This window comes from Carcharhinus amblyrhynchos, chromosome 12 (assembly GCF_965287045.1).
Source record: "Carcharhinus amblyrhynchos chromosome 12, sCarAmb.v2.hapA, whole genome shotgun sequence".
Lineage (NCBI taxonomy): Eukaryota > Metazoa > Chordata > Chondrichthyes > Carcharhiniformes > Carcharhinidae > Carcharhinus > Carcharhinus amblyrhynchos.
This window is the reverse complement of record NC_137335.1, coordinates 13,600,064-13,615,169: the sequence shown is the minus strand read 5'-3', so window position 1 is coordinate 13,615,169 and position 15,106 is coordinate 13,600,064. Positions and strand designations below refer to the sequence as shown.

Below are 15,106 nucleotides of genomic sequence, written 5' to 3'. Positions count from 1 at the left end.
CCCTGGCGCTGTGAGGCAGCAGTGCTAACCACTGTGCCACAGGGAACGTTAATATATTTGGTCTTACGATATCGACTTCTGACTTTAAAGAGTTGTATTGTGCAATAATTCTCTGATGTGTTGCTAACCACTGCTCTTCCTGGTCTCAGGTTCAACAGCGCAATGCAAATTTTCTTCGAAAACAAGTGGAAAAAGACTTCTGTGAACATGGCCAACGGGAACGCAAATAATACAGAAATGGATGACAACAGCAACTGTGATGCAACGGTGGTCTTGCTGAAGAAAGGTACGGCCGAGGCTCCAACCTATCCATCAAACTAATGTCACAACGCACCTCACACAAAACGGAGAGACTTGGAAGTGAGGGAACTTGAATCGAGGGACGTTGTAAGGGAGGTTGGTTTTCAAAACGGGGAGGGTGCCAGCAGAGGGAACTGATGGGAGGAGGATGGTTTGATTTGATTTGATTTATTATTGGCACATTGGGATGTAGTGAAATCTTGCGCGCTAAATAGACAAAGCATACCGCTCATAGAGAACATAGGGGAGAAGGAAAGGAGAGGGTACAGAATATTGTGTTAAAGTCATAGCTAGGCTGTCGAGAAAAATCAACTTAATATTTGATTTGATTTATTATTATCACATGCATTGGGATAGCAATGGGATAGCAACCAGTCTCCCATCCATTGACTCTGTCTACACCTCCCGCTGCCTCGGAAAGGCAGCCAGCATAATCAAGGACCTCACGCACCCCGGACGTTCTCCCTTCCACCTTCTTTCTCGGGAGAAAGATACAAAAGTCTGAGGTCACGTACCAAACGACTCAAGGACAGCTTCTTCCCTGCTGCTGTCGGACTTTTGAATGGACCTACCTCGCATTAAGCTGAGCTTTCTCAACACCCCAACTATGACTGTAACGCTACACTCTCTCATTTCTTTCAAATCAAATCAAATCAAAATCAAAGGACTTTATAGCTGAGCATTTAGGAAGCAGTGGCAGGAGCAGACGGAGTCAGCATGGAATTATGAAATCATGCTTGACAAATCTGTTGGCATTCTTTGAAGATGTAACTAGTAGAGCTGACAAGGGGGAACCAGTCGATGTGGTGTATTTAGACTCTCAGAAAGCGTTTGACAAAGTCCCGCACAAGAGATCATCATGCAAGATCAAAGCGCACGGGGATGGAGGAAGTCTATTGAAATGGATAGAAAATTGGTTGGCAGAAAAGAAACAAAGAGTAGGTATTAATGGGTGCTTTTCAAATTGGCAGGCAGTAACTAGTGGGATGCTACAGGGATCGGTGCTGGGACCCCAGCTATTCACAATATATATTACTGATTTGGATGAGGGAACAAAATGTAACATCTCAAAGTTTGCAGATGTTACCAAGTTGGGTGGGAGGGTGAACTGTGACGAGGATGCAGAGATCCGTAGAATGATCAGGACAGGTTGGGTGAGTGGGAAAATCAATGAGATGCAGCATAATTTGGATAAATGTGAACTTTTCACTCTGGAAGCAAAAATAAGGAGACAGATTACTACCTGAATGGCTGTGAATTGGGAGAGGGGAGTGTGCAGACTGGAGATTACTATCATCGAGACGTAGAGGTTTTCAGCATGGAAACAGGCCCTTTGGCCTAACTTATCCATGCCGCCTTTTTTTTCTTTTAACCCCTAAACTAGTCCCAATGTAAATGCTTTTTAAAGGATAAAATTGTACCCCCGTCTGCTACTACCTCTGGCAACTTGTTCCAGGCACTCAGCCCCCTCAGTGTGAAAAAATTGCCCCTCTGGACCCTTTTGTATCTCTCCCCTCACCTTAAGATCTGCAATCATCTTATTAAATGGCAGAGAAAGGCCTGAGGGGCTGGATGGCCTCCTCCTGCTCCTCATTCATGTGTTGGTATCACAGGTTTGAGGGAATACCATCAGCACTGGGGGAAGACAGTCGCCCTTCGAATGGGGAGACCGGAGATGGCGAGACTTTTGGCTTAAGTTTGTTACTGTTTCTTCGCAGCTAATTTTTGCCGCAACTCCTCGGTGCTCATGGTCGATGAGCTGCTCTCGGCCTACCCTCACCAGCTCTCTTTCTCTGAGGCCAGTTTAAGGATCATGATCACCAGTCACTTTGGACCCAAGACTCGACTCAGCATGGCGAGCCGTATGCTCATCAATGAGGTACGTGTCTCACAGCCGCTGCCACAGTGTCAGGGGGGGAAGGTTCAGGTGCGAAATTCTTCCCGCTGACTGCTCAGAGGGAGCAAACTTAGATACCTATCAGTATTTCCGTTCCCCACCCACACTCACGCACACTGAGAGGTGCGATCGGGTTCACACCCTACTTCTTGTCTCTCTGGGTTGCTGGGATGATCAGTCTCGTGCCCAGGAAGGTGCAGGAGGGGGTGGTATCAGGGTGGCAATCGGCTGGGGAGGGGGAGGGGGGTATTGGAGCGATATCGGTGGGGGGAGGACTTGGGAGAAGTGACTGATCTCTCTGGATTAAACTAGTCCCAGTGTAACTGTCTAAATGCTTTTCAAAGGACAAAATTGTACCCCTGTCCACTACTACCTCTGGCAACTTGTTCCAGACACTCACCACCCTCTGTGTAAAAAAATTGCCCCTCTGGACCCTTTTGTATCTCTCCCCTCACCTTAAGATCAGCAATTGCCTCATGTGCATTGAGAGATCTGCACATGTGCAATGGCGCCCTCTAGCTCTGAGCATCGGCTTCCCAATGAGAATAGACTCCACTTTCTCCCCCTACTGGCGTGAATCACACTTTGTCTCTTTTTAACGCTATGTGGCATAAGATCGTGTCTGAAAGCTCACTGAAAAAATAGGTGCAATTCTCTCCCATTTCCACACTCATTCAGCATGTAGAATCTGTAAGATCGTCACCTGAGAGTTTGAAATTATGGCCTAAAAAATTTTATTCTGAGTCCTTATGACCAGCAATCCAGTGACACTTGCCCATTGGAAAGGTGTGATCTTTAACCTGCCATTTCTACTTTACTGAAAATAAGGCCTGAATTTTATCGGCTGTCCGATTGGAGGTAAAAAACGATGGGGGGGCTGCAGGGGACTGGTAAAACAGCGGGCAGCCATGCTGAGGCAGCACCCTGACTCAGTCCCGCCATTGGGACACTGAGAAAGAAGGGAGTTGCTTGGTATAATTGAAGGTCAAACTGAGGGCCATTTTACTGCCACTTTGCGAAGGCTGCCAGCTTAATGGAGGTGGCAGAAGCCAGAGGGCCATCAGAGTCAGAGGGCTTGATGGCCTGAAGACAGGGGAGGGCCGCAGGCAGTGAAGGCTGTCTAAGCAGTCGAATGATTCTTCCCACCCACCCAGAAGGGTTCACTGTCCCTTAACCAATGGGACTTCAGTCTTTGGCCTTACCTGGGTGAGCTCCTGAGATCTTTTGCTTGCCTCAAAGGCAACACCCTCTGATTGGACCAGCAGCTTTGGGAGCTTGCGTACCATCCTGAACTGGGGCCACTTTTTGCTGCAATCTCAGGGCCCCGACGCCTGTGGTAAAATCCAGACCCAGGCCTTTGTTCCAATCAGCTCTGAACTTTGAGCTTTGGAGATTACGACACTGAGAATGTAAATAAACCATCTCACCCGACACTCATTTCCCTGGCTATCCCTGGAGTGCAGTTCCTGGCTGTCAGTCTTATTGTCATTCCTCTCCAGCTCAATGCTGACATTTCCACAGATAATCTTTCCCTAATCCATGCAGCAGAGCAATTATCAGATCCCATGGAGCTTTTATTCTGGAGTGAAACCCTTTTCCGCAGCTCAGTGCCTCTCTGGGCAGCTCCAGCAAGTGGATGATGTGGGCAATGCCGTCGAAATCCCTGCCCACATGGTGCCAATGCCCACTGCCCACACAGTGCCAATGCCCACTGCCCACACAGTGCCAATGCCCACTGCCCATATAGTGCCAATGCCCACTGCCCATATAGTGCCAATGCCCACTGCCCACATGGTGCCAATTCTCACTGCCCACACAGTGCCAATACCCACTGCCCATATAGTGCCAATACCCACTGCCCATATAGTGCCAATGCCCACTGTCCACACGGTGCCAATGCCCACTGCCCATATAGTGCCAATGTCCACTGCCCACATAGTGCCAATGCCCACTGCCCACACGGTGCCAATGCCCACTGCCCATATAGTGCCAATGCCCACTGCCCACATAGTGCCAATGCCCACTGCCCACACGGTGCCAATGCCCACTGCCCATATAGTGCCAATGCCCACTGCCCACATAGTGCCAATGCCCACTGCCCACACGGTGCCAATGCCCACTGCCCATATAGTGCCAATCTCCAGACTCCGATCACTCCCAGTTACCACTTCTCCATCACATTTTGCTGTTACTGAAAAGGCAGCCACTTCACCGCTTTCTCCACCCCTCCTCACCCCCTACCCCCCTCACCCTTCCTCACCTCACACCCGCCACCTTCCCACCCCTCTTCCCCCCCGCCCTTCCACACCCCCACCTCCCTCACCCCTCATTCCTCAGCCCCACCCTTGCTCACCCTCTGAACCCTTACTTACCCTGAACCCTCCGCACCCACCAGCCATCCCAATTCACCCCCAACTCCTCCTCACCACTCCCCTGCACCCCTCCTCATCCCACCCCTCCACCACTCCTCACCCCCTCCACCAATCCTCACTCACCCGCTCACCTCACCCTCCACAACACCCCAATCAGGAGTCAGGCTGTGTGGCATTGACACTTGCATCTGCAAGGACAGAACTTGCCAGGTGTAGGGAGCCAATGTGATAAAGTGGCCAGGCCGTAACCCTGCAGCCAGATCTCACAAGGGCACAAGGGCTGTGTGGTAAGTGAGGACTCTTTAAGCAGTTGGGCCACAAAAAACATCCTAACCCTACTGACAAGGAGGAGACAACATCCAATTTGTTGGTGGTTGGAGGTCACTAACATAGCTGCATGTTGAAGATTCTTCAAGCTTTTGGATAAGATCAAGTTCAGATCAAGCCCACAATGGGGCAATGCCTTATCCTGTCAGCTTAGACCTTGTTCATCTCTCTTGTGGGAACCATGAATTGGATTCAATCAAATCCCACCACGACAGAATATGAATTTGTTTTAAAGATCTGGAATTGAAAACCTACTGACAACCATGAAACCATTGTCAATGGTTGGAGAAACCCATCTGGGGTCCACTCATTTCCCCTTAGGGAAGGAACTCTGCTGCCCTTATCTGGTCTGGCCTACATGTGATTCCAGAGCCACAGCAACGTGGTTGACTCTCAACTGCCCTCCAATGGCAACAAGGCAATAAATACTGACCAAGCCATCAACGCCCATGTCCCACGAATGAGTAAATAATAAACATTTTGAATTTGGGTTTTAGGAGCAGCCAAGGAAAGGGTTGGGATTTGCCAGGAACATTCTGAACATTGGCTTTGTAACTTTAAGGACGGAGTAAATCTTTCTTTCAAAGTTTGCGTGGATCTTTAAGCTAAGATGACTGATAGTTGAGTGAATGCTCCCCCCTCCAGCCCCTCGTGGATTTGCGATTTCTTTCTTGATATTTCTGTTCTCTTTTATGAAGCCAGAGGTTATATCAGTCCCGCTTTCTGTATCCAAGTTGCCCGTGTGCCTTCACTGGCGCTAACCTGTTCCGTTTTCTGTATTTTCAGAGACAAAGACTCATCAGCAGCAAAAGTGTTTCCAACGGAGAACCCGAGGTCTCCATTAAAATGCCGGCAAAGCACAACATGGAGAACGGAATGGGGCCGAGCAACTCCACGGAGAGGAACGTCAACGGGCAGAGGAGGGAGGAGGACAGGACAGCGGTCAGCAACGAGAGGGAGAACGAGAACGAGAACGAGGACAACCAGAACAACGAAAATGATGAAGAGGAGGAGGAGGAGGATGAAGGCGAAGGACCGTACGTGCCCTTTCACCTACCGGGTGAGTCCATGCCGGCCGTGGCTCGCTTCGTGGCACTCTCCCGCCCGCCCCCCCCCGAGCAGAAGGTTGTGGGTTCAAGTCTCCATCCAGGGCTTGATACTTCGGTGCAGTACCGAGGGAGTGCCGCACTGTCAGAGGTAACAAGAACAGGAAATGGTGGAAAATCTCAACAGGTCTGACAGCATCTGTGGAGAGAAAATAGAGCCAACGTTTCAAGTCTGGATGACCCTTCACCAGAGCTGAGAGCAAAGAAAATCAGAAGAGATTTATACTATGAGGGTAGGGGGACTGTATTAGGACAAAGGGAATGTACATAGAACATTACAGCACAAACAGGCCCTTCGGCCCACAAGTTGCGCCGATCATATCCATACCTACCAGGCCTATCTGTAACTCCCAATCCCATTAAATCCCATATACTCATCCAGAAGTCTTTTAAAAGACCCCAACGAGTTCGCCTCTACCACCACCGACAGCAGCCGATTCCACTCACTCACCACCCTCTGAGTGAAAAACTTATCCCTGACATCTCCTCTGTACTTGCTTCCCAGCACCTTAAACCTGTGTCCTCTCGTAGCGACCGTTTCAGCCCTGGGAAATAGCCTCCGAGAATCCACCCTATCTATTCCTCCCAACATCTTATAAACCTCTATCAGGTCGCCTGTAAATGAGGATGAAGAAAGCTGAGAAAAGTGCTGAAAGTATACAATAAGTGATCAGACTGTGTGAATGGCAGAACAGAGGTATAGATGGTTAAGGCAGTTGCTCTGTCGGAGGTGCTGTCTTTTGGATAAGGTGAACACAACCTGGAGTCTCGTTTGCGGCCACAGAAATGTCCTTGTGGTTGAATCCCCTATAACTCCAGTTTCCTCCCACAGTCTGAAAGACGTGTTAGTCAGCTGCATTGGCCATGCTAAATTCTCCCTCAGTGCACCCGAACAGGTGCCGGAGTGTGGCGACTTAGAGATTTTCACAGTAACTTCATTGCAGTGTTAATGTAAGCCATTAGTAGATAAACTTTAAATTTAAAAACTTAGAACTTAAGCTTAAAACTTCAAACTCTGTGTCCTTACATTTTTTAACAATCCAAAACAAATCTGAGCATATTTTGTTTAAAATTGTTTGCCCAGTAACAATATTTTTATGCAATGAATTGAAGAATTGTTACAAAGTTTGGACCAACACTTACCAGGTTCCAAAAATGGGTTAAACCTATGGTGGTTAACACTGCTGCCTCACAGTGCCAGGGATCTGGGTTCGATTTGCGGCTTGGGTCACTGTCTGGAGTTTGCACATTCTTCCCGTGTCTGCGTGGGTTTCTTCTGGGTGCTCTGGTTTCCTCCCACAGTCCGAAAGACGTGCTGGCTAGGTGGATTGGCCGTGTTAAATTGTCCCTTAGTGTCAGTGGGACTAGCAGGGCAAATGTTATGGGAATAGGGCCTGGGTGGGATTGTTGGCAGTGCAAACTTGATGGGCCGAATGGCCTCCTTCTGCGCAGTAAGGATTCTATTCTATGATTTTGCGGAGAGATGAGGAGCGTACAGGGGTTGTGATTTAGAGGGCTGAGGAGGGTTGTGGAGTGGGAGGAGATTAGAGAGATAGGGAGAGTGAGAGGCCATGGAGGGATTTGAAAACATGTAACAAACACATATGTTGACACATTTCCCAGGGTAAATGCGTGGGGCTATGGGTATAGGGGGGGGTGGGTGGGATTGTGGTGGGTGTAGGCTCAATGGGCTGAATGGCCTCCTTCTGCCCTGTAGGGATTCAATGATTCTATGTCTTCCTCAGCAGCTGAACAACTCACCAGAGGACAAAATTACCTCGCCCGCTGCCTCATCAGATGGTTCGATTGCAGAGACAAACAGGGTAGTTAGTTATCACTGGTGTCTTGGCCAACACTCATCCCCCAGTCAACAAAAACAAATGATCCAATCATTTTCACATTGCTGTTTGTGGGAGCTTGCTGTGCACAAGTTGGCTGCTGTGTTGCCTACGTTACAACAGTGACCGCACTTCAAAAGTATTTCATTGGCTGTAAAGCACTTTGGGATGCCCTGACGTTGTGAAAAACGCGATATAAATGCAAGTCATCATTTTCTTTTCGAGCTGGTGGGGGGGGACTGCCTTTAAGAGGAGCTGTGTCAGATTTAAGCCTTGACAGGTTTTGGAAAAGTGTGCAGAGAGGGACTGAGGTGTGAGTCTATTCTAAAGCACCCTGCGCTGTTATGTGGAGAGAGAATAAGATCCAACGTTTAGAGTCAGGATCCAGACTCATAAGAGCTAGGAGCAGGACTAAGCCATTTGGCCTCTCGATCTTTGTCCACCATTCAAAAAATACACTCGTCCTTTAACGAGGAGGGCACTCATAATGATAAAATGGCGGCACGGGCTCGTTGGGCTGAAGGGCCTGTTTCCCGTGCTGTATTGTTCTTTGTTCTTTGTTTTTAACTCCACAACTAAGTCACACTGAGGAAAGATCCTTGTGAGGGGATAGGGATAAGGTTGTTGTTTGCAAAGACATCATCAGGGAAGCAAGGTCTTCCTGGAACTTTTTCCATCCCAATTATCCATCTAAAATGATTGCAAAACAACTTTTCTGAAGACAGTGGGCGGAATTTTACCGGCACATCCACCCTGGGTTCATACAATCCTGCCTGAGGCCAACAGTGAATGCCGTTCTCCGAGCCTCGCTCACCCCCGGAATTGGAGCAGGCGTGCCGGTAAAATTCCAACCAGTGACTCTATAACATTTTGTGTACGCCACAGTACCTGGCCACAGTGCACAGTCACAGAATCTGATCATGCTATGGTCAAAGTATCTGGTCATGCTCTGTAACAACCATGGCAATATTGATTAGAATAGAAAACAATAAGATTCTAAGGGAAAGAATTTTATTTTTTAAAGAATGAGGAGGTGACAAGAGCGTAAGAGTTATTATCTGACTGGGACACTATTAATCTGATCGGGTGGGTTCATATTGGCAACCTGTACAATGAGGCTTATTTCTCAGCACTTCTAGCGCTGAGCCTCGGCTGATAGACATCCACGCTGACACAGTGGTTAGCACTGCTGCCCCACAGCACCACGGACCCGGGTTCAATTCCCAGCTTGGGTCACTGTCTATGCGGAGTCTGCAGGTTCTCTCCATGTCTGTGTGGATTTCCTCAGTGTGTCCGGTTTCCTCCCACAGTCCAAAAGGCGTGCCGGTTTGCTGCATTGGCCGTGCTAAATTCTCCTTCAGAGTACCCTGCCTGCTGTGATAGTGGAGTCGGACACTTTAGGAACTTTCAAGCGGCTATTGGATAGGCACTTGGAGCACACCAGAATTATAGAGGGCGAGATAGCTTGATCTTGGGTTTAGACATAGTTTGGCACAACATTGAGGGCCGAAGGGCCTGTACTGTGCTGTACTGTTCTATGTTCTATGTTATATGTTCTATGTACCCAAACAGGTGCCTTGGGGATTTTCACAGTAACTTCATTGAAATGTTAATGTTCAGTAAAAAGTCTCGCAACACCAGATGAAAGTCCAACAGGTTTATTTGGAATCACAAGCTTTTGGAGCGCTGCCCCTTCATCATTCACTCACCTGAGGAAGGAGCAGCGCTCCGAAAGCTCGTGATTCCAAATAAACCTGTTGGACTTAACCTGGTGTTGTGAGACTTCTTACTGTGCCCACCCGGGTCCAACACTGGCATCTCCACATCAGTGTTAATGAAAGCCTACTTATGACACTAATAAATAAAGCTGTAAAAAATAAAAATAATTGTAAGGGGCGAGGGATCAGGAGATATTGCTGTCATGCCAGGCTGCCCGGTGGCAGTCTGAGCTCACGACTCTAGGTCTCAGCTTATTGCCCCGTTCCCATTACTCTACCTGTTGCGAAAGCTGTCAGTTTGTCTGAGATTGATCCCTCCCCACTCTGTCTCCGCAGTGGGAATGTGGGATGTGATAAAGTGGGCGATTGCATGGCCGCTGTGCTTCCTGATGTACTTCACCATTCCGAACTGTGCCAAGCCTCGCTGGGAGAAGTACTTCATGTTCACCTTCGTCTCAGCTACCCTATGGATCGCCGTTTTCTCCTACATGATGGTGTGGATGGTAAGTGCGTGTTTCACAAAGCGTGGGAAGAAAGAGATTGACCCCCATTTCCTCTGCCAATCGCCCACCTTTAATAAATAGAACCTTCCCAGCTCCTGTGTAAGATTTCGTGGAGGGCGCAAGGTGGAATCTTACCGCTTGGCACGCCACAGAATCAGAGCGGGCGAGAGGGCGGACAATGGAAATGTCCCTTAACCTCGGGCTGGATTTTACCATTCCCAGGAATGAAGGGTTTGTCATATGAGGAGCGGTTGAGGACTCTGTGTTTGTACTCGATGGAGTTTAGAAGGATGAGGGGGGATCTAATTGAAACTTACAGAATATTGAGAGAGCTGGATAGAGTGGATGTGGGGAGGATGTTTCCACTAGTGGGAGAGACTAGAACTCAAGGACACAAACTCAGAGTGAAGTGTTGCTCCTTTAAAACAGAGATGAGGAGGAATTTCTTCAGCCAGAAGGTGGGGAATTTGTGGAATTCATTGCCACAGAGGAGGCTGGGTCATTGAATGTCTTTAAGACAGAGATAGATAGGTTCTTGATCAAAAAGTGGATCAAGGGTTACAGGGAGAAGACAGGAGAATGGGGTTGAGAATCATATCAGCCATGATTGAATGGTGGAGCAGACTCGATGGGCCGAATGGTCTAATTCTGCTCCTGTATCTTATGGGACAAGTGAGGCTGTAAAATCCCACCCTCATTGCCAGGTTCCCTGATGGAGACAGATGACAACACTCTCCACGAAGATTCCCAGTTCAATTCCTGGTCCATACTGAGCAACCTTTGGATATTATTAGTCTGCCTCCATATCTCCAACTTGCAGCCACAGAATAATCGGATAGGGCTCCAGCTCCCGATCACTTTGTAGTGCTATCTCCCAGTAAATACTCATGCAAACACTGCATAAGGACAGGATTAGGTCTGGCCTCCCAGAGTTAATTAGTCTGCCATAAGTGCTCACTATCTAGGATGGTGCACACATTTAGAAAGGAGACTTGCGGTGGCACTGGAGGGCAGCTTATTGCTGTTAAATACTATATCCACCAGCACCGTCAAGAGAGATGGGGAGAATTAAGAAACAGACATTCCAAGCTGCGTTGTCAAAAAGCCCTGACACCAGATTGTTCTGTATATCAATTCATATTTGGACGCCATCCAACTTATGTGGTGGATCAGAATGTGTCATTCAGTCCATTACATCGGCACAGTGTATAACACCCTTCCCACTCCCTTGCTAGTCAAGAAGACAAACATGTTTTTCTTGTGACCTCTGCCTGAACCCATGACGTTCCGAGCCAGTTTGGCCGTCTTATCACAGTAAGACGAACCATGTTTTCAGTGAAAGCCGCATCGTTGCATGCCTGGCTTTGAGAAAGCTCTCCCCATTTCACCACCACCTTGTGTGATTGGGTCTTGTTTTTTCTGCTGGGGAGCCAGTTGAGTCTGCCTCTGTACATTCCCTAATTCCCACAGGAATCCCCTGCTTTTCCCAGCTTAACATATCCAGCCCCGTTGGGTACTGGCATCCAGTGAGGTCCTGTAGAGTTGGCCCATGGCAACCCCCTGATACCTTGTATATGAGGGTTGACCTAAATTTGACAAAGGTATATCCCTGTGTGTATGCACTGTTTCATGAAAACAAAATATTTCCTACGGTTCCTTGTGTTTATTGACATGAAAAAACAGTATGTTTCATCACCAAATTTATTGATGGTATTTTTAGCAATTCATACAATCATAGAATCCCTTCGGTGCAGAAGGAGGCCATTCAGCCCATCAAGTCTGCACCGACCACAGTCCCACCGAGGTCCTATCCCCATAACCCCACATATTTACCCTGCTAGTCCCCCTGACAGTAGGGTCAACTTAGCATGGCCAATCAACCTAACCCACACATCTTCGAACTGTGGGAGGAAACCAGAGCACCCGGAGGAAACCCACGCAGACACATAGAACATAGAACATTACAGCGCAGAACAGGCCCTTCGGCCCACGATGTTGCACCGACCAGTTAAAAAAAACAATGACCCACTAATCTAAACCAATCCCTTTTCGTCCATAAACCTATCCACGGATCTCTTAAACACCCCCAAACTAGGCGCATTTACAACCGCAGCAGGCAGGGCATTCCGATCCCTCACCACCCTCTGGGTAAAGAACCTACCCCTGACATCCGTCCTATAACTACCCCCCCTTAATTTAAAGCCATGCCCCCTCGTGCTAGCTTTCTCCATCCGAGGACACGGGGAGAATGTGCAAAATGTATGCAGACAGTGACCTGAGGCTGGAATTGAACCCGGGTCCCTGGCGCTGTGAGGCAATTGTTTATTTTTTTTCCCGATGGCTATTGCATGCTAGAGGTTAAAAGGTTGGGATAATCTGCTCCCAGAAGTGTAGGTCCATCTCTGGCAATAAGAACTCAATGATTGCACATGGAGAGTTAATAAAAGGGGCAGGAAGGAAATAAAGGAGGGTGGCACATTGGCATAGTTGTCACCACTGCTGCCTCACATCACCAGGGACCTGGGTTCGATTCTTGGCTTAGGTGACTGTCTATGTGGAGTTTGCACCTTCTCCCCGTGTCTGCGTGGGTTTCCTCCAAATGCTCTGGTTTCCTCCCACGGTCCAAAGATGAGCAGTTTAGGTGGATTGGCCATGATAAATTGCCCCTTCCTGTCCCAAGACAAGTAGGTTAGGTGGATTAACAGTGTAAGTATGTGAGATTACAGGGATAGGTCTGGGTAAGATGCTCTATCAGAGAATCGGTGCGGACTTGATGGACCAAAAGGCCTTCTTCTGCACTGTAGGCATTCTAAGGGATTCTATGAAAAGATTCCCCAGCCAAGGGATGGGCTGGGGAATCTCACCTCCAGGAATTGACCACGGGAAAATAGTGGCATCGAGGGAATCTGCAGAGGATGGGCATTCAAAATGATTAGAAGAATATACTGATAGAGTGTGACCAACCTGGCTGTGCGGTACCTCCCTGATGCAGTCAAGTTGAGTCCATGAGCTGCAGGGAATGATGGGAGAAATCAGCATCTCAGATCTATGGGTGGGATTTCCCGATCTCACTCGTCCCGAAATCATAAAATCCTGCCTGAGATCAACAGACCTTCCCATGGTCCATCCCCGTACCCACTCCGATTCCCGATGGTTTTAACTGCTTCGCTTTCTGTTTTTCTCCAGGAAATTAAGTCAAACATTCCCCTTGCAAAGTTTGGAAAATAGCTATTTGTGTGTGTGTATGCGTGTGTGTGTGTCTGTGTGTCTGTGTGTGTGTGTGGTTGCCTGTCCATGTGTGTCTGTGTATATGGATGGTTGGTGTGTGTGAGCGTGTGTGGTTTTGTGTGTATGCTGTGTGTCTGTGATTATTTTGTGTGTGTGTGTGTGTGTGTGTGAGCATGTGTGGTTTTGTATGTGTGTGTGTGGCTGTCTGTGTGTGTGTGTGGTTGTCCGTCCATGTGTGTGTGGTTGTGTGTGTGTGTGAGTGCGTGCGGTTTTGTGTGCATGCTGTTTGTGGTTTTGTGCGTGTGTGTGTATGTGTGTGTGTGTATGTGCGTGTGTGCATGTGAGTCTGTGTATGTATGTGTGTGCATGTGAGTCTGTGTATGTATGTGTGTGCATGTGAGTCTGTGTGTGTGTGTGTGAATGTGTGTGTGCGTGCTGTATTTTGCTAACAGCTGTTAGAAGGACCAGGTGTCTTGGAAGTGATGGAAACACCATAAGCCAAAAGAAAAACTGGGAGAAGATTATTGGGTGCAATCCAAAACTCTCCAGTCAGGTGCACTGAGTGATGGTGAGGTGGTCCAAAACGTAACTTTACAGAGCACTCTCTGTGAGGTTAAAGCCAGTGAGAAAGCTGCACACAGCGTGGGCAGACATTCCAGCTCCTCAGGGCCCTGGGCTGGAGCCAAACCCAGACCGCAGCAGGGAAGCGACTCGCTGCTAATCCATTCTGCACCCATCCTTTGTACATGCGAATTGGGGTTCAGATGCTAAACAAGGCAGGAGCACAGGGAAATCTCTGCTTCTGTTGAGGCTGCATTAACACTAGTAGCCCGGGTGTTTGGAAAGAACATAAGAACATAAGAAATAGGAGCAGGAGTAGGCCATCTAGCCCTTCGAGCCTGCCCCGCCATTCAATAAGATCATGGCTGATCTGAAGTGGATCAGTTCCACTTTCCCGCTTTCTCCCCATAACCCTTAATTCCCCTGTCTATCAGAAACCTATCTACCCGTGACTTAAATATATTTAGCGAGGCAGCCTCCACCACTTCAACGGGCAGAGAATTCCAGAGATTCACCACCCTTTGAGTGAAGAAGTTCCTCCTCAACTCTGATCTAAACTGCGCCCCCCCTTATCTTGAGGCTGTGCCCTCTAGTCCTGCTATCCTTTCTAAGTGGGAAGAATCTCTCTACCTCTACCCTATCTATCCCCTTCATTTTCTTATATTTCACAATAAGATCCCCCCTCAGCCTTTTAACCAGTACAGACCCAGTCTATTTAGTCTCTCTTCATAGTCCAACCCCCTCATCTCCGGTATCAGCCCAGTAAACCTCCTCTGCACTCCCTCCAAGGCCAAAATATCCTTGCGTAAGTGCAGCGACCAAAGCTGCACACAGTACCCCAGCTGCGGCCTCACCAGTAGCCTGTACGGTTGCAGCAAGACCTCCCTGCTTTTATATTCAATCCCCCTCGCGATGAAGGCCAGCATTCCATTCGCCTTCTTGATCACCTGCTGCACCTGCAGACTGGGTTTTTGCGACTCGTGCACAAGGATCCTGAGGTCCCTCTGCATCGTAGCATGCTGCAGCTTTTCGCCTTTTAAATAATAATCCCTCCTAACATTATTTCTGCCAAAGTGGATAACCTCACACTTGCTAACATTATATTCCATCTGCCAGGTCCTCACCCACTCACTCAGCCTATCCAGATCTCTCTGCAGACTTTCCACACCCTCCACGCAAAGAGGACTGAGAGACATGGATGCAGAAGTGTCTGAAATGCCTATGATCTGAATTAATGAAATAAATTCATCAAAAAG

General features: G+C 48.3%; 1 protein-coding gene across 1 annotated transcript in view; it reads left to right on the top strand.

The window, feature by feature from the left end:
* slc24a3 (solute carrier family 24 member 3) overlaps nucleotides 1–15,106 on the top strand; it is a 344,477-nt gene that overhangs the window by 316,168 nt on the left and 13,203 nt on the right. The window contains exons 10-13 of the mRNA XM_080200075.1: nucleotides 150–286; nucleotides 2,019–2,179; nucleotides 5,683–5,956; nucleotides 9,895–10,061. Coding sequence (XP_080056201.1) covers nucleotides 150–286; nucleotides 2,019–2,179; nucleotides 5,683–5,956; nucleotides 9,895–10,061 — 739 coding nt within the window. The remainder of the gene's footprint in view (nucleotides 1–149; nucleotides 287–2,018; nucleotides 2,180–5,682; nucleotides 5,957–9,894; nucleotides 10,062–15,106) is intronic.